The sequence below is a fragment of the Mauremys mutica genome, chromosome 3, assembly GCF_020497125.1.
Source record: "Mauremys mutica isolate MM-2020 ecotype Southern chromosome 3, ASM2049712v1, whole genome shotgun sequence".
NCBI lineage: Eukaryota > Metazoa > Chordata > Testudines > Geoemydidae > Mauremys > Mauremys mutica.
Window position 1 is genome coordinate 38287088 of NC_059074.1, and position 20410 is coordinate 38307497.

Genomic DNA, 20410 nt, shown 5'->3' on the forward strand with positions numbered 1-20410 from the left:
TGGGTGTCTGAGTGTAGCATCTCTCCAACGCGCTTAGATTACCTACTCCATCTTAAGAACCTTGGGAGTCACCTAATATGGAATGGACATGAGCAAGCACTCGAAGAAGAAAAGACAGTTACTTTTTCCGTAACTGGTGTTCTTGAAGGTGTGTTGCTCATGTCTGTTCTATAATCTGCACTCCTTCCTCACTGTCAGAGTTTCCGGCAAGAAGGAACTGAGGGTGGGGGGAGCTGGCAGCACCCCTTATACTGTGGCATGTGCGCTGTGCTCCAGGGGGCGGCAGAGGCGGTCCCCTATGGATACCACTGAAGGAAAAACATCCGGCACCGGTGCATGTAACAAGCACACATCCCTCGTATGGAATGGACATGAGCAACAAATCTCAAAGGACACCAGTTATGGAAAAGCTACCTTTCTTTTATAACTAACTATCCCTAGGAAGGCGCATGAGCATGACACATTTTGTCTTCAGTCTGCATTTGTAGATAGGCTTGGGCTAGATCGATCTTGGAGAAATTCTTCCCACCAGCTGATTACATGACACAATTACATACTCTGTTCTTAATAAAGAATACTGAACTGCACACAATACTAAAGGGTATGTTTTATCTACTAACAGATACACTTTCAGTTATGTAAAACAGCAAAAAAAATCATTAACCCAAAGTATTTCTTTTCACAAACTACTGGTGCACCAAATGTACTCCATAGAGGGGAAGAAGGACAGATATTCTAGGGGTATGTATGTTCAGGAGAAAATGGGAAACAGGAGGGAGGGGGAAATTGAGGAATGTGTGCACATAGGAATGTCCGGGTGCCTTGAGAGGGTAAGAATTTGGTGCATATTTGAGCATACACATGACAGGAGGGAGAGGGAAATTGAGGTGTAAGCTTTGGTGTCTTTGCGCAAAGCAACTGTAAATCCATCTTAATTTGCAAGTATGCTCTGGCTGCTTTGTCTTTTCTGCCAAAAAAAAAATTTGTTCACTTAGGAAGATTTGTGGACAGAGGCATCATGGCTAATTAGAAGGCAACATTAAGACCTAGTGTAAAGTCATCTGCTTTTAGGAACTGTGTATTTTTCCTACGGTGATCTGGTTTTCAAAGAATACTATTTTGTGTTGATTATTATATCTCTATCTGTATGTATGTCTTTTATTTTATTTACCATTGTCTTAACTATCTAAGAACTTAACTTTTCTTTCTGTGAGACTACAGGTTATGGTATGAGAATCCTGGTGTATTTAGTCCACCTCAGCTGACTCAGATCAAGCAAACATCTCTTGCCAGAATTTTGTGCGACAACGCTGACAATATAACCAGAGTGCAACGTGATGTCTTTAAGGTGGCCGAGTTCCCACATGGTTATGGTAGCTGTGAAGAAATTCCGAAACTGGATCTAAGGATGTGGCAAGATTGCTGTGAAGGTCTGTATCCAGGGCGAGTATTGGGAGTGCATCCTTTGTTTCTGGTTACATTTTAAATTGCCTGCTTTTGAAGAAATTTTAAGAGATTTTTAGTTACTATTCAACTCTAACTCAAGCAGAACTAGGAAGATGGATAATGTGCTTACAAAACCAAATTTGGGGTGTGCAGAAGTAATATTCCCCTTCCCGTAGAAGGAATCTGGTCAGGAGATTGATTTAGCTACTGTATAGCTAAGGTTTTGGTTCTGTTGTATGAGCAGCTTATGTATAAAAAACACTGAAACCTTACAATTTTTCCTAACTGACATTAAAAATTCTAGTAAATTTTATAGTTTGATTAAAATTTAGAATGTAAGAATCAATGTTGTGCTCACTATACTTAAATTTATATGTACTAAGTCATCCATGTATTTAATTTTATAGCTGTGTAAGTAGGAAGCATCTGTTTTTGTTATCCTTCCTGTTTTGTTCAGTGCAAAATACTTTTCCACATGGAGGGCAGAGGAGCAGACACTTAGTTACCAAAAGCTGTTACCTCTTAGATTGCTTGAACAAAACCCGGATTTAATTTATTTTTAGATGCAACGCTGTTCTATTTTATAATAACAAAACCAGATTACCTCCAAAGTTTACTTAACTAATCATACAGCAGAATTACTGATTTATCATTATAAAAGAATTAGAGTTTAAATGAAACACCCAGGATTTTCTTTCTACTTTCTTGACGTTCTAACCTGCTGCTTGGGATTGTCACAGGCCCCAGGCAGTAGCGTAGCTAGGGGGGAGCAGGGCAGCGGCCGCTCTCCCACTGAGCACAAGTGGTGTCTTTTCAATTTCTTGGCACCTTTTTCATGTTTACTCACCCGGCAGCGATCTGGGTCTTCGGCGGCACTTCGGCGGTGGTCCTTTCACTCGCTCCGGGCCCGCTGCTCTTTACTCACTGAAATGCCGCCAAAGACATTCGCCGAAGAGCTAGTGAAGGTCCCGCCGCCGAGATGCCACTGAAGACCCGGAGTGCTGCCTCGTCAGTAAAAGTGCCGCCGAGTGAGTAAAAGTGCCACAGCAGGTGGCGCCTTTTTTGTGATCGATCCCCCTTTTCCCTCCACCTGGCTACGCCGCTGGCCCCAGGACCTAACTTTTCTGCAAGGTGAACTATTTGAGCTATGAACTAGCCAAATTCAACCTCTGTGGCTTTTTTCAGTATCTTAACAGAGGAACAATTACCCCATGTTTCAAGTAGTCAACTAAGACTCAGGAGAAATGGTATCAATTCATGGCTCTGCCACATACTTTCTGCTTAACATTGGGAAAGTAGCTTATTCTATCTGTCACTCAGTTCTGCACCTGTAAAATGGTGATGATGATGCTTTCTTACCTCAAAGGAGTATTGTAAAGATAAAAGTATTAATCTTAGTAAGACTCTTAGTGTATGTCTACACAGCAATATAAGCCCTTTTGGGCACCAGAGTCCCATCGATAGCATTGTCACAGTTAGGAAACAAGGTGGGCAATAGAGTTTTCCCATGGTGCAACACATGCAGAGGGCTATAGTGTCGACACTGGCAGGCAGGGACACTAGACACTGAGATAGGGTTACTTTGACTCGGGTCTGTGCACTGCAGTGTGGACTCCAGAGCCCTAGGTGTGAACACAGGTCAGAAAATCCTTAACCTAGGGTTAAAATGCAGTGTAGACTCTTAAGGGATTAAAGTACGTACTTTATTTTAAGCATGTAAATTATAGGTTTTTAGGCCAGAAGGGATCATTAGGTTATCTAGTCTGTACTCCAGTATATAGAATTTCACCCAGTTACCCCTGTATTGTGCCTAATAACTTGTGTTTGACTCAAGCATATCTTCCAGAAACAAGACATGGAGATTCCACCACTTCCCTTGGTAGTTAGTTCCAGTGGTTATCACTCTCACTGTTAAAATTTGAGCCTTATTTCTAATCTGAATTTATTTGGTTTTAACTTATAGCTATTGGTTCTTGTTATGCCTTTCTCTGATAGATTTAAGTGACCTTTGGTACCTGATATTTTCTCCCCAAGAAGGTACTTGTACATTGTAATTGTCACATCTCAGTCATCTTTTTGATAAGCTTAAACAGATTGTTTTCTTTAAGCATTTTCTTCAGCCCTCAAATCAGATTTTAACTTTTCTCTTTTCCTTCTCCAATTTTTCAACATCCTTTTAAAACGTGAACATCAAAACTGTGCACAGTATTCTAGATCTGTCTCACAAATTCTGTACACGGAGGTAAAATGACCTCCTTACTCCTACTTTGCAACTCCTCTGCTATAGACATCCAAGGATTCCATTAGCAATTCTTTTTGCCACAGCATTGCTCTGGGAGCTCATGCTGAATTGCTTGTCAACTATGAACCCTACATCTTTTTTTAGAGTCACTACTTTCCAGGAAATAGTCCTCCAGTCTCGAGGCAGTGATCATTCTTTGTTCCTCAATGTTTGACCTTCCATTTGGCTGCATTAAAAGGAATTTTATTTGAGTGGGCCCACTTTCCTAAGCAATCCAGATTACTCTGTATGACTGCTCTTGCCTCATTGTTATTTACCACTTCACCAATTGATGAGTCATTTGCAAATTATACCAGCAGTGATTTTATGTTTGCTTCCAGGTCATTGATAAAAATGCTGAATAGTATCAGGCCTAGTTTTGAAGCTTGTGGAACTTCAGTAGAAACACCTTTTTTTTTGGTGATGATTCCCCAGAGACGACTACTTTTTCAGATCTGTCATTCAACCAGTTCTTAATCCATTTAACATTTGCTTTATTGATATTAAATAGTGCTAATTGTAATGAGAATGTTGTTTAGTAACAAGTCAAATGCAATACAAAAGTTTTAAATATATTACATCTACACAGTTACCTCTATCAACGAAACTTGTAATCACATCAAAAAATGAAATTGGTTTTTTTTGACAAGACCTGTTTTCCATAAAACCATATTGACTGTCATTAATTATAGTTCCAGCCTTCAGTTTTTTATTGATTGAATACCATATAATTTTTTCCATTATTTTGCCCAAGATTGTTATAAGGCTAACTGGCCTATAATTACTTGGGTCATCCTAGTTGCCCTTTTGAGAATTGGCACAACATTAGCATTCTTAATTCAACAAGAGCCAAGAGGCTCTTGCTCTTTGACTTCAAAACCCATGCAGTAAGTGTCCGTTATACTTTGGATATTAGATTTAAGTGCTGCTAAATCCTGAAAAGCCACTTTGTAAAATTGTATTGTATTTCAATGATTTGCATAGCTGATTTGCTCAGTTTTCAAGTTAAAAGATGCTTTTGAGATTTTGACCTCTGCCCCAATATTCTGCAAATATCATAGGTAGTTCAGACTTGTCCATGAGGCTCCTGGGCTTGACTATAACCCTTTCATCCTTTACTAGATTCTCTGTCTCCCGTTTTGCAAACAGTGTGTTTGGTTAGTGCTCAAGCTTACTCCATTGCAATCCTAGCTTTTAAAACTGATTTGTGGTAGTAGTGAGCAAAATTTCTTTTCCACGATCTCTCCTCTCCCTCCAAGGGGTCTTTTATTTCCAGTTTTGTTCTCTAAATGGGACATCTTCCCATCCCCATCAAATGGAACAAACTGAACGCAAGACAAACTCTCTCTATGAAAAGACCCTCTTAGGAGTCTCAGAAGTGGAGCTCGGCCATAATTTCTCCCAGCTCCCAATCCCTGCTTTACAAGGGGAAGTCTGGGTGGCTTATTGGGGGCCTCAGCATCCCTGCATTGCAGCACCCCTACTGCTAGCTGAAACTCCTCAAGAGGTGCTTCTGCAGGAGATGGGACTTGGCAAACCAGACTGCACTTATCAAAGATACTTCAGGGATAAGTACAAAAATCCTCTTTGGCTCCCATAAGTCAAAATAAAACCTGAAAAAGCAAAATAACATGGAGGTTGGAGAGGGAGACCATAAAGCACTCCAGATTATTATATTCTTCCATTGTCATTTTGTTCATCTCCAAAGATGAAGACCGCTCTTTCAGTTTATAATCCAGAGACAGAGAAGCATGAGAGGTTCTTTCCTCTAGAGATTTTGAATGTCTTGGGAAGAAAATGGTTGTCAACACTGAAGTCCAGCCAGAGAAGGAAGAGAAGATAAAGCCAAGGACAAATATCTCCCTTCCAAAACTAGGACAGATTTTTCCAACCCCTACATTCCATTTTCAGCAGTCATTAGCAGAGGTCACTGCTGATCTCCACCACTACCCTGTCTCCTTTCATCCAATTCTACATCTGAGTTTATCTGTCTGACATCTCTTTGTACGTGGTGTTGTCTTGAACTAAACATAGTTCAGAACTAACACAGAATGCCTCATCTTCCCTCCTGTTAATGCCACCACCATCATCCACATCCTATTCAGGTCATTCCATTTCTTCCACCTTGACATCTCCAAGATCTGTCCTTTTCTTGCTATCCTTAGTGCTCAATCTCTCATTCAGGACCTCATCTCTCTCCTCAAATACTGTAAAATCCTCCTCTGTGGCCTCCCATACACACATCCCCCCTCAGTTCATACAAAATGCAGCCAATAAAGTCCTATTCCTTCCCTGTGCATGGGAATGATTTGTAGGCATCATGGCCGGTGCAGGTTTTAAAATTTACAGATTTTGACAGGAAATTTTTCCCCTGTGTCAGGGACAACATGAAGGAAAGCAAAAAGATGCTTAACAGAGAAATGGACAATTGGGCAATTGATGGTGGCTCTGTTGTCCGAGTGAATGTGGGGAGTGACAATCAAGGAGCTAGCAGATCTAATAGATGGGGTGGGCTAAATGGTAAAAGGCCTAAAAAAGGCAAAGACGAGGAGCTTGGGTCTGATGTATTAAAAAAAGGGGGAGCCAGATCAATATTCCCTCTAATTTTTCCCACCCATGTGCGGAATTAATTTTGTTATGTGCACCAATATGGAGGTGAAGTGTGACACATCACTTCCATATTGGTGCACATAACATAATTTATGTGGCAGGGGTGAGGCTGAGGGATTCAGGGTGCAGGAGGGGGGCTCAGGGCTGCGGCAGACGGTTGGGGTGCAAGGGTGGGTGAGGGCTCCGGCTGGGGATGAGAGGTCTGGGGTGCAGTGGGGCTCCCTGGGGCTATGGTGGGGAGAGAGGATTCCCCTCCTTCCCCCTTACTCCTAGCTCTCTCTGTCCCCACAGCAGCACCTGGTTTCTTATTTTTTTCTTTGTTGCTCATTGCTTCTCAAATATCTCGCACTGAGCGAGAAGTTATGACTAGAATGGAAAATTAGTTATCTGATTACTTCCGTCCTTTAGGTGCTTCTACAATGGCCTCTTTTGGTGGGCACGTCTACAATTAACAGAGTGGAATAAGAGATTAGTGTTAAGAAATGTATATTTGGAACTGAGTATTTCCTTTTAACTTTGCAAGGTCTTATCTAGAGACAGAAAAGAAAGGGCATGCTATGTCCTGGAGCTTTGTGGACAAATCTGAACTGCCTCCAGTATTTGCAGATATTTCGGACTTGGAGAGAGGTCATTTTGAGAGGGGAAATCACCATTTTTTTTCCATTTTCTAGCTTCCAGTGCTGCAACTCAAACCTGGGGCTTTGAAAGTCCTTCTTTTGAATTACTAGTAACCAGAATTCCAATTTCAGAATCTTTTTAATAAAGAGAGGTTCTGTAGAATCTATCTTGCTCTCTCATATCTCTGTTGACTGTGACAAGCCAATAGAAGGAAAAAGTAGTTTGAAAACTTATCATTGAATAGATACAAGAAGATCTGATGAATGCTGTTTTTGTTTAGCATCTTTTCAGAGTAGAACTACACTATAAACAAAATTATAGACTTCCTGAAGCAGGTATAGGTCTGAATTGTACAAGGAGGTGTGAAGATCTGATAATGTATGAAAGAGGTGAACATAGTTAAAGGAAAAATAATTTAGTACTACTAGGTGAATAATTTAAAAAAAAATCACAAGATTTAATTAAAAGAAAAGAAAAACTTCCATAAGCCACCATACTGAAGAAAACAGGATTTAATTCTGTAGTTTTTTATATGTTGCTAGTATATTATTTACAATTATTATTGTCATAAAATTATAAATTTATAATTTAATTTCCAACATATAATTTGTTGTCTTATTTCAGATTGTAGAACTAGAGGGCAGTTTAATGCATTTTCATATCACTTCCGGGGAAGACGTTCTCTTGATTATAGCTTTCAGGAGGACAAGCCCTTGAAGAAAATGAAAATGCACAAAACAGTGAGGTAAGCATTTTGTACTAAGGTCTGAAAAAGGGTGGGTTTTTTGAAGCTTGTGGTTTGTTTTGGTTTGTTTTTGTGTAAGATGGAGGAAAATTGAATGATTTCCTGCAAATGTACATTAGGTTTTGCAGTCTCCAGTCCATCAGTCTGGGAATGATGCCTTTCACTCTGACGCTTCTAGATGTTCAAAAGCAAAACAAAATTGAATGCTACAGGTTGTTGTCAACTTTAGGTCCTGTTTCTGCTGTGGTTTACCTTCCAGCTCTAATTTTTCTAAGACCTTCAACATGTGAAACAATAACACTTAAGCCCTCAGTCCTGTTTACATTTCACATTTCTTCTGAGGAAAACAAAGAAAAAGCAGCAGAAAATCTGGGTCTTCTACATCCGTCAATAACAGCATCTGTTTGCCTGGAAAATGCCCACACTCCTGCTGTCCCCAAAGTGACACAAGCAGGGATTACAGATAATATGTGCCCCACCTCAGTGTCTAGTATTTGCTTAGAAGCCAGGGCAGGGCAACTATTGGGGCAGTAGCACTGAAATCAGTAATAATGGGCTAGATTCTCTCATGCCAAGATTCATTCACTGCAGGAATGGGGGAGAGAAGAGTTTTGGTTATGGCTTCCTGATTCTCAAGTTGCACCAGCACTGATATAAGTTACAGAAGCGTAAGGTCTGTTCTGGTTTAGGAAAACTGTAGGGGACCCTATTCCAGCTGTGAACTGGCGAAGTAGAGGTGGGTTCTTCTCCATCCAGATGTGCCCTTTCCCTGCCCTTACACACACCTTACTCCAGTTGGTGTAGGAACTAGTGTCACGTGTTTTATGATATTGAGTGTCCCGTTCTAGAGGAATTCTCAAACCAGCAGTAGCAGCCAGATTCTAGTTCTTTTGCAGCATCTGGAACTTAGAAGGGGAGAATCTGTCATAGTATGTTCATATCTCCAGATCTACAAGAAAGGAGGCCCTTGCATAATAAGATTCCATCTTGTCTCCTTTTTGTCTAGTAATTGTGTTTCTTGTGTCCCAGGTACCCCGTGATTTAGATATTAAGCTGAATTCTTCAGTTATAACTCTCTCTCAGATGCGATCACACCCCAAAACAGTTTCTCAAGAACCTCACCTTCATGGGCACCTTTTGAGGATGAAAACTTATTCTTCTTCGAGTGATTGCTCATGTGCATTCCACAATAGGTATGTGTGCTCACCATGTGCACTGGTGCCGAAAGTTTTTTCCCTAGCAATACCCATAGGGGAGCGCCCCTAGCGACCCCTGGCGTGGCGCCTCCATGGCGCAGTATAAGGGGTGCTGCACGCTCCCCCCACCCTCAGTTCCTTCTTGCCGCCAGGGACTGCTCTGCTCCAGCTTGGCTGCAGCTTTCCTCTTGAACTCTTGTTCGTTCATAGTTAGTAGTACCTGTAGTTAAAGTAGTTTAGATTAATGTTAGTTTAGTTTAGTGCGCCCAGGTTGGGGCATGCCCCATGCCCTGGGCTTTAAGTCATGTGACACTTGCAGGCGACTGATGCCAGTGAGTGAGCTGCACATGGACTGTTTATGCTGTCTGGGGGAAACCCATCTCAGCGATCACTGCAAGATATGCAGATCCTTCAAGCCTCAGACCAAGAAAGAAAGGAACATTTGGCTTCTGAGCCACCAGTCAACACTGCCCCAAGTCCATGGAGCACGCCAAGAAGGCTAAGAAGAAGTCTTCTCCGCCAATAAACCCCGTTAGCCTCAAGGCGTCCGACTCAGGTTGAGCAGAGCAGCCTGGCCCACTCGGTGCCGACTTCCCCAGATGTCCAGGTGCCTTCCATGCGGGAGGTCCTGCAAGTGGCTCGGGACGTCATGTCTCTGCCAGTTCCAGCAGCACCACCACCGTTGGGTCCCCGGTCCAGAGGCAAGCCACCGCTTGGATCTCCGAGTCACCGCCTGATCGGTACAGTTCGCGTTCTAGGGAATGTTCCCGATGCTGTTTGCCGATCAGCGACCGCCCCGTGCGCAGTCTGCGCCGGTCCTTGACCCCCCACCGGGGGTTGTGACTGGCAGGGGTTCCAGGCACTGCTTCGCCTGGAGGGACCATAGACCTCGCCAGGGGAGCAGGCCCCGTCGAGACCGGGACAGACGGCACCGGAGGTCCTTGTCACTGAGGGGCCATCATAGCCCGTCGCAATATGGGCATCAACGCCATTCCCATTCTTCATCTCGCTCCAGGACCCCGCCACGGCACCAGTCCCACAGTCCCAGGTGTCGATCGCCGGCACCTCGCTGTCGCGGATCCACCCGTTGGAGCCAATCGCTGAGCAGCTGCTACTGGTGGTACTCCCCTCCTCCATGCCAGGATCACGGTCTCATGGTTGGCACCGTTCCCAACACCTCTGCTCCTCCCAGTTCCGGGACAGCGGCAGCTCGTACACCAGCCCTTCATAGTCATCACTCGATGAGACAGGCTAGTCAGGCTGAACAGCCTGCTCCGCCAGTGCCACAGCAGGTGCAGTGGCACCGGACTCCTTGTCCGGCACCGTGGTACCAATGAGCCCAGTGGCCCCCGACGCAGCCCCTGGTGGTGTCTCGCTTGGTGGCCGGAACCTCGGAGAGACCGTCAGCCTCCCTATCTCAGCCCCCCAGAAAGGAGTCGGTGGAGCGTTCATCTCTGATTCCGCGTCTAGAGGGCGACCAAGTGGTGGGACCTCCGGCACTGGTGGGTACGCACAGTAGTGCACCCCCCATCCTCATCCTACCCTGATGAGGCAATTATGGCCCCTCCTCCACCTGTTCCTCAGGAGGACTCTAAGGCCCACCAGGAACTGTGGAAAAGGGTGGCATTGAGCCTCAATCTTCAAGCCAAGGAGGTAGAGGAAACATCAGACTCCCTCTTCAATGTCTTCTCAGCCTTGGCACCGGGCAGGGTGGCCCTCCCACTCCACGAAGGGGTGGTGAAAATTTCAAAGGCTTTGTGGCAAACCCCGGCCTCCTTGTCCCCCATCTCTAAGAGGATGGATTGGAAGTACTTTGTGCCCACCAGGGGACATGAATACCTGTACACCCACCCTGTCCCCAACTCCCTGGTGGTCGAGTCAGTCAACCACAAGGAGAGTCAGGGCCAACCAGCCCCTATGCCAAAAAATAAAGACTCAAGGGGGCTGGACTTATTTGGGAGAAAGGTTTATTCGTCCTCGAGTTTCCAAGGCTCCTTGGCCTAGGAGAGGTGGAAGTGGTGCCAACGGAGTTCAGACGCAATGGGTACTACTCCTGCTATTTCCTTATCCTGAAGGCCAAAGAGGGGCTCAGGCCCATCCTGGACCTGCAAGGCCTGAACCAGTACATGGTAAAGCTCAAGTTTCGCATCGTCTCTCTGGCCTGTATCATCCCTTCCCTGGATCCTGGGGACTGGTACGCTACCCTCAGTCTGCAGGATGCGTACTTCCACATTCATATATTGGAGGGGCACAGGCGTTTCCTCCATTTCACAGTTGGGCAGGAACACTACCAATTTACAGTCCTCCCGTTTGGCCTGTCCACTGCTCTCAGGGTGTTCACAAAATGCATGTCTGTGGTGGTGGCCTACCTCAGACATCGTTGGGTTCAGAGCTTCCCCTATCTCGAAGACTGGCTGGTCAAGGGCAGCTCCAGATCGCAGGTGTGGGATCACGTGGCACTCCTCCTGTCCACGACACCAAGTACACATTAGTCCCGGTGCAGCACATAGAGTTTATCGGGGCAGTCCTGGACACAACATCAGCCAGGGCCTCCCTCCCACCGGACAGATTTGAGACTTTAAAAGGGCTCATCAGCACGGTCACAAGGTTCCCCATGACCACAGCCAGAGCATACCTCCAGCTCCTGGGTCACATGTCGGCATGCATATATGTGGTTCGCCACACTAGACTCAGGATGAGGCCCCTCCAGCTCTGATTTGCCTCGGTATTCTCCCAGTCCAGAGACAGGATGGACAAAGTCCTCACTGTGCCTGAACATGCTCCATGGGGTCCTGTTCGGGGCAGGCCCCCATCGGTGGAGTTTGTGTCCAATGCGTCGGACCTAGGTTGGGGGGCCCACATGGGGAACATTCATACCCAAGGTCTGTGGTCTGCGCAGGACCTTGCTCTGCTTATAAACGTCAAGGAGCTCCGAGTGGTCCGGCTGGCATGCGTGGCCTTCCGCTTGCACCTGGAGGGCAGAGTGTTCAGGGTTCTCACGGACAACATGGCCTAGATGTTTTACATCAACAGGCAACTCCTACCCACCTCCAACAGATATAGCTTGGAATCACCTGTTGTGGAATGCACATGACCAATCACTCGAAGAAGAAAAGACAATTACCTTTTCCGTAACTGGTGCTCTTCAAGATGTGTTGCTCATGTCCATTCCACATCCCGCCTTCCTTTCCCTGTCAGAGTTAGGTAATAGGTAATAATTAGAGATATACCAATCTCCTAGAACTGGAAGGGACCTTGAAAGGTCATTGAGTCCAGTCCCCTGCCTTCACTAGCAGGACCAATTTTTGCCCCAGATCCCTAAGTGGCCCCCTCAAGGATTGAACTCACAACTCTGGGTTGAGCAGGCCAATACTCAAACCACTGAGCTATCCCTCCCCCCCTGGCAAGAAGGAACTGAGGGTGGGGGAAGCATGCAGTGCCCCTTATACCACGCCATGGAGACGCCACTCCAGGGGGGTTCTGTGAGTGCTCCCCTATGAGTACTGCTAAGGGAAAAACTTCCAGCACTGGTGCACGTGGCAAGCATGCACACCTATTGTGGAATGGACATGAGCAATACATCTCAAAGAACACCAGTTACAGAAAAGGTAACTATCTTTTATAACTAGTCCATCAATAGAGGCCTTCATCTGCTCACTCTCCCACAGAGATGTTGGAATCCTCTCAGATTCTGAAAGAGTCTGAAAGAAACAAGCTTTTACATACATTTTGTCATAGATTATTTATTTGTGTTTATATGTATAAACCTTTCTCAACCAAAGCCCCAAAACAATTGGGACAAAATTACTCTGACTAGTCAGAGAAATCTGAGCCTCTGCTGTCAAATTTTGCATTAGTAAAATACAAGCTATACACATAAAACCACTTGTTCTTACAGCAAACAAAACATTTTATTGCTGCTTCTGTATGTCTGATGAATTATAAACAACATTGAACAAAATTCATGTATGGAATAACTCCACTGAGACTAATGAAATTACACAAGGAGTGAATTTGTTGCACAACATGTCAGCCATTTTAACAACTTGTATATACATTTAATAACACTAAGGAAGAGTAGGAATAAAAAATGCTTAACAAACACTGTAACTTTCACTTTGACTGTTAAAAGTTGCCCTGAAGTAGCAGAGCATTGTAGATTATGGTTCTCCTTCCTACATGAACTTTTACCAACTTTTACAAATTTCCATAGCATAAACAATAATATACAGGCAAAAGTTCTTTGTCACATATTTATAAAGCTATAAAGAAGTTAAGTCCCATAAAAATTAAAGTAAAAAGAAAGCATCAGTTTCTCCTACCCTGGTAACAAAGAGAATCTTTTGAACTCTTTTTTAGTTAGAACAGAAATATCAATAGGGAGGAATTTCCCAATTTGCTAAGTGAGAGATGTAGAAACTACTTATACCAATGGGATGCAAGGGCTATATTCATACTTGATGTAAAAATTGTGTTACTACAGAGATGCCTCTGGCATCAGCAACCCTCAAACAGGAATGTTTGGCATACTCTGCTACATGGGCCCCGAGTGCTTCATGCGGTAAATTGTTTAATAATTAATACTATCTCTATTTTTACTCAATGTTTTATGAAATCTGTCTAGATGATATAATTAATACTGAATATGTCAATTTTCTCTGATGTCTTTACACAATATTTTCACTGAAGATTGAACTGATTAAAATGATTTTGGAATGTAAGTTTGCCAGATGTCAATTGCAATAGGCAATAGACAAGTGGCTCTACATTATTCTGTACTGTAAAAACACTATTGCCTTCAAGTGCTTATGAAATTGGAAACAGGCAAGTAAACCAACTTGTTCCATTTTCAAAGACTGAGGTTTTAAGCACAGATGCTTTTTCTGACGTCTATTCATGGAAGAAATTTTAAAGTGAGTCCAAGCACAGTGCTGATTACAATTACACAAGTAAATCAGTAGTATTCTTTCACTCTGAATTATTGTTGGATGTTTAGCTTAACTGCTTCACTGGTTCTTTTCTTTTGTGAATAGTAGGCAATGCCATGAAAATGGTATTGACTAACAACTTTTTTTGTCCCCTAACATAGTAGACATAAAACTTTTAAGACTGATGCATTCTGTCCTCAAAACTTCCTGTCCCTGCTGGTATAAGGAATAATACGTTAATCTACCCTGACACCATATCCTGCTACAATGGCACTGGTGTTCTGTTGTGCTTCATAAAACTCATACAACCAGCTTCCTATACTTAATTTATTCATAATTTACATTTTGGATAGCCCCTATGCAAATAGCCTGTCTATTGAAAATTTATTGGGTGAATATCCTGATATATTTTCCTCTTGTTGCAGTTCTACAAAACAGGGTAAACATTTTAATAATGCCACTTCAGCATCTGATGAACATATAAAATTACCTGTGGTGAATGACTTCAGAGAATTTGTTTTAGAAATGCAAAAGACGATCAAAAGTCTCAGAAATCAGGTAAGAAGATGTAATGAACATTTTCTAATCTTACATTTAATTTAAATCATTTTAAACTTTAAACAGCATATTTACAAAGAATATTGATCCTTCTGTGGCCTTAAATATATAGACTTCCCTTGCATTCCTCAATCCAAAATTTATCTTGTAATCTTTTGACAAAATGGAACACAGCATAGTGTACATATTATTGTTTATTTTTGCGTATTTTGTTAATCTTATTTAAAACAAAGATTATACAGTTTCTTTGTTGATTTCTGTCACCAAAACCTTGTGTAAGCAATGCATTCCATGTATGTATGAAACTGTTTATGGAATTAGCTTTTTCCTTCATGCTTAGACCTGGAATTTATAGAATCTGGGTTTATGGTTTGCATCTGATTAAAATCTGTGATTGAGTCATATCTGTGATATACTATGCAATTGTTATGAATAATGTGGTATGTGCCAAATTGTAATTGTAAATAATTATACCCAGGATTCAGATCTTTTTAAAAAGACTTTTACAGTGTGACATAAATTAAATCTCTTAATAATCAGACTAACTAAAGTAGCCATAATAGTAGCCACTCAAAAAAGTTATTATTTATGCACAAGATATTTTACATATCAGAGAACTCCCAAAGTTGGTCATAAGGAATGAAGTTCCTTCAAAAATAACTCCACATTAAATGTACTGGATATGTTAGTGATTTCTAAGCATATATTTGTCTGGACTGTAGTTTGACCTCCCTGTTCACAGGTGCAATTTACACTCACAGTGTGTATCTACAACCTAGGTAATTCAGCTACTCAAACTTGGAGTTGAATGACCAAAATTCAGGTACAAATTACAAAAGGAAGTCCACCCATTTGGAATTTTCACTTTATTATATCACAAGCATGTTCAGAAACAACTAACATTATCTAGAAGCAGCAAAGAATCCTGTGGCACCTTATAGACTAACAGACGTTTTGCAGCATGAGCTTTCGTGGGTGAATACCCACTTCTTGCATCCGAAGAAGTGGGTATTCACCCACGAAAGCTCATGCTGCAAAACGTCTGTTAGTCTATAAGGTGCCACAGGATTCTTTGCTGCTTCTACAGAACCAGACTAACACGGCTACCCCTCTGATACTTAACATTATCTAAATATAGTTTAGGTCTAAATCAGAACTCCAGATCTGAACATCTTACAGCTTTGGACAAGTTTGGATTTGGATCTGAACTGTACAACCATAGATAATTTGTAAATTGGAGCCCAAAACAGTATAAGTTCAGATGACTCTGGCGTATATTTTCAACCTTACTGTCTTCATTCTGCATGCAGGTTTAGTCTCTAAGGATGAGTATATATTTCCCAATAAATGTCTAAAGTTTTCTTTTGTAATACAGAAATTGGTATGGAGGAGGTTTGGTATCATGTAAATTGACCTTCTTACCTCAAACTCTAGCAAATTAAAAATGCTGTAAGGAAAGTCTCATATTTCCATCAGTAGAAGTGGCTGCGCAATTGTTCTCCAAAATATAAACATTAATTTGGAAAAATAAAGCCACTCTTGGCCATTTATGGTTTAACTATGATTTAATATTTTGTATCAATAATTACTTTTACACTCACACAAACACTAAAGCCAGTAGCAAGTTACCATCATACAATTCAGTCGTTGCATTAGTTCCTAGAGCACCTGACTAAAACCTTTTAAAAAAAAATCCTCTTAACATTTAAATTTTCTCTTTAGATGGTAATCTAATCTTTATTATAAAAGATACTTGTTAATAAGTACATTTTAATGTAAGTTATGTAACTTTGACATGTGGCTACAATACTGAGGAAACCAGAATTATGGTGCGATTGTCATTCAGGAGCAAACTACCCTTTTGTGAGAGAATACAAAATACTATGGGCTGGCCAACCTCCATTCAGCATTTCCATTCCCAAATGAGAGATTGTCTTTTAGCTGGTTCTGCCACTGGTGCAATTAAGGGTTTGTCTACACTGTAGAAATCTTATGGTGGCATGTAGAGTACATACACTGCACACAGTCTATCACAGGTATAAACAGTTGATTGTGAGGCACTGCTTAGCCAAGTAGAGTACAGACATGCCAGAACCTTAGAGAATGGTTCTCTATACCCCCAAGCAGTGCCTCTACCATCTACATTGCTATTTTTAGCAGTGTGGTATCTCCCTGTTGGAGCCTTTCCCCATCACCAGAGCCTTTCACTGACAAGTGTACCTACACATTGCATGTGGACGCAGCATGTTTTTCACTGCAGCATGTAGCTTCACGTATAGTGCTGGTATCCTACATGCCACTGCTAGTGTGGACAAAGCCTAAAAGATATCTGTATGGGCTCTAAGTTGTGCCCTTCTGTCTATGGTTCCAAAGGATCATTCTGACAGCTGAGTGTTGCTGCAGTGCACGGGGTCTCCAGGTACACTCCCCTGCCTTAGGTAGACAGGTAAACTAGTTTTATGTCTCCTTTGCATCATTAGAATGGTCACGGAAGTCAACAAGAGTGGAGAAGTTACAAATGCTTTCAAAGTAGCCATTTACTCAGTATTCTACAGCTGAATAAGCTAATCTTCCTTTTCCTTATGGCAGTCTTATGAGTTTAGTTTTCTCTCTCTACATTTGTCATCTTTTTGTTTGATGCTCACATGTTTGTAGGTGTGTATTTCAAGGGTAAGAAAGAAAATATGTTTGTGGTTAGTTTTCTCTTGTAGAGTCTCTTTCTATATGTGTTGCTTGCCTCCAGCCTTTTAGTTTCTCAACAGTTATACTGAGTAGAGTTGACCGAAAAAGGGGAATCCTTTTCTGCATTTTCGAGGAAAATTTTTGTCCCCAAACGTCAAAAATATAAAAAAATTAATGGAAAGGGATTTCAAGAAAAGTCCGCTTAGAAAGAACCAAACTGGAATATTTTGGCTTCCCATCTACTTTCAGAGAATGTCCTTGTTATTTTTGCTTGTGAAATTGACATGAGCCTGCCAGTGTGGCGACCAGAGAGGCAGAAAACCCAGTCACGTTGCCTCCCTGCCAACCCCAGAGCTTCAGGAGGCTCTGTGCCTCTCCATCACCTGCAGTTGGGAATGTTGGGGGTGGGGAAGCAGAGTCCCCTCGCTCTGGGCTTCTCCATCCCCTGGATCTGGGGGGTGGAGAGGCAGAGCACCCGAGGGTTGTGCCTCTCTATCTCCTGGAACTGGGGGGAGTCATAGCGCCTGTGCTCTGCTGTGTTTCAGCCAAAGTTTTGCTGAATCTGTAATAGATGAAGTGAAACATTTCACCACACCCAATCTCCAGTATATCTGACCAGATCAAAAACTGAGTAATCAGCCAGATGCACCCACATGAATGTTGTTAGGGGATTGTATATAAGGTTAAGGCCATCCGTAAGCAGGAAAAGCTTTACTTTGGTTCAATTAATAACTTAGTTTTTTCTGTCTTCAGATAAAGAAACTGGAATCACGTCTCAGTAGAACTGATTGCACCGATGAAAAGGGTAAATCGTACTCCAGCAATGAAACCTGGAAAAGGGACCCTTGTACTATGTGTGAATGCAAAGTGAGTATGCTGGAATCCATTTTCCATTAAGCCATATTGTGATTTGTTTTTGAGATGCAGCCTCTGATGATGATGTACCCACAATTTTGTAGATTCTAGTCATTATTGGTTCAATCTGTACCTGCAGTTAGTTGCTGGGGAAATTGACACCATTCAGACATCCATCTATCTAACAGTACTTACAAATCTAATGATTAGACAGCTACATAACCTAATTTCCATCATTTGGCTGGTGTTAAATTATACTTGCAAAATTGTGGGTAAAAAGGGGGAGGCCCCAAAGAAGCCTTTCCAAAAGCAGCATCTCATAGAACGTAAAAATTGGTAAAAGCTCATATACCGAAATCTTAATATTTCCCTTGTTTTTTTACCTTTAGTGAAAAAAATAAAATAATGTAATGTAGGGAGAAAAAACTGGCGTTGTGGGATCCCTGAACTTTGAGTGAACTTCAGATGATAAATCAATATATAACTTTTAAATTGTATTATTAATCATGTTTAGTCTGGTAATGTCTAAGGACTAAGCAAGAATATAGCCCCATTGTGCTAGGTGCTATACAAACACAGATTAGTAGATAAGAACTTACAGTCTAAATCAAGGGTGGGCAAACTTTTTGGCCCGAGGGCCACATTTGCAAATAGAAACTGTAAGATGGGCCATGAATGCTCACAAAACTGGGATTGGGGTGCGGGAAGGGGTGAGGGCTCTGGTTGGGGGTGTGGGCTCCAGGGTGGGGCCAGAAATGAGGAGTTCAGAGTGTGAGACAAGTTCTAGGCTGGGGCAGAGGAGTGGGATGAGGGGTTCGGAAGGAGGGAGGGGGATCAGGGCTGGGCAGGGGGTTGGGGCATTGGGAGAGGCTCAGGGGTGCAAGCTCCAGGTGGTGCTTACCTCAAGCAGCTCCCGAAAGCAATGGCACGTCCCTCTCTGGCTCCTACACGAGGCACAGCCAGGCGGCTCTGCACACTGCCCCATCCGCAGGGACTTCCACTGCAGCTCACGTTGGCTGCAGTTCCTGTCCAATGCGAACTGCAGGGGCGGCACTTGGACAGGGGCAGTGTGCAGAGCAGAGGCCCCTGGCTAACCCTGTGCATAGGAGCCGGAGCGGGGACCATGCTGCTGCTTCTGGGAGCCGCGTGGCATGGCCCCCAAACCTACTCCCCAGTTGGAGTGCTGGAGGGGGCTGTGCAGCTGCTTCCAGGAGCCGCATGGAGTGGCCCCCGACACTGCTCCTCTGGAGCGCCAGAGCGGGGCAAGCCTGCTCCCCAGTGGGAGCAGATTAAAACAGCTCAGGGTCAGATTAAAACAGCTGGTGGGTCGGATCCCGCCCGCAGGCAGTAGTTTTCCCACCTCTGGTTTAAATAGGCAAGACAAATGCATTGTGGGATAAAGGAGTATAACATACAAGCAGCGTTGTTAATTATATGCAGCACAAGGTCATAAACTCACAGAATCATAGGCCTGGAAGGGACCTTGAGAGGTCATCTAGTCCAGTTCCTGGCACTCATGACAGAACTAAGTATTATCTACACCATCCCTGGCAGGTATTTGTGTAACCTGCTCTTAAAAATCTCCAATGATGGAGATTCCACAACCTCTCTAGGCAATTTATTCCAGTGCTTAACCACCATGACAGTTAGGAAGTTTTTCCTAAAGTTCAACCTAAACTGCCCTTGGTGCAATTGAAGCCTGTTGCTTTTTGTCCTATCCTCAGAGGTTAAGGAGAATAATTTTTCTCCCTCCTCCTTGTAACAATCTTTTGAAAACTGTTATCAAGTTCCCTTTCAGTCTTCTCCAGAATAAACCAACCCAGTTTTTTCAGTCTTCCCTCATAGGTCACGTTTTTTTAGACCTTTCATCATTTTTGTTGCTCTTCTCTGGACTTTCTCCAATTAGTCCACGTCTTTCCTGAAATGTGGCACCCAGAACTGGACACAATACTCCAGTTGAGGCCTAATCAACACGGAGTACAGCGGAAGAATTACTTCTCATGTCTTGCTTACAAGACTGCTGCTAATACATCCCAGAATGATGTTTACTTTTTTTGCAACAGTGTTATACTATTGACTCATATTTAGCTTGTGATCCACTATAATCCTCAGATCCATTTCTGCGGTACTCCTTCCTAGGCAGTCATTTCCCATTTTATATGTGTACAACTGATCGTTCCTTTCTAAGTGGAGTACTTTGCATTTGTCCTTATTGAATTTAATCCTATTTTCATGTTAGTTCAATGGGTTTTTTAGATGGGTTTGGTTAAGAAGTAATAAGCTAAATGGGGGGAAAAAAAGTGAAAGGGGAGAGGACATTGAAGGGCAGTGTCAGTGAGAGGGGGTGAGGGATAGCTCAGTGGTTTGTGCATTGGCCTAGTAAACACAGGGTAGTGAGCTCAATCCTTGAGGGGCCCACTTAGGGATCTGGGGCAAAATCAGTACTTGGTCCTGCTAGTAAAGGCAGGGACTAGACTTAATGACCTTTCAG

General features: G+C 42.9%; 1 protein-coding gene across 1 annotated transcript in view; it reads left to right on the forward strand.

The window, feature by feature from the left end:
• The window catches only part of PXDN (peroxidasin), a 139255-nt gene that overhangs the window by 115651 nt on the left and 3194 nt on the right, over positions 1 to 20410 (forward strand). The window contains exons 19-22 of the mRNA XM_045011683.1: positions 1222 to 1430; positions 7580 to 7700; positions 14250 to 14382; positions 17818 to 17931. Of these exons, the coding sequence (XP_044867618.1) occupies positions 1222 to 1430; positions 7580 to 7700; positions 14250 to 14382; positions 17818 to 17931 (577 nt within the window). The remainder of the gene's footprint in view (positions 1 to 1221; positions 1431 to 7579; positions 7701 to 14249; positions 14383 to 17817; positions 17932 to 20410) is intronic.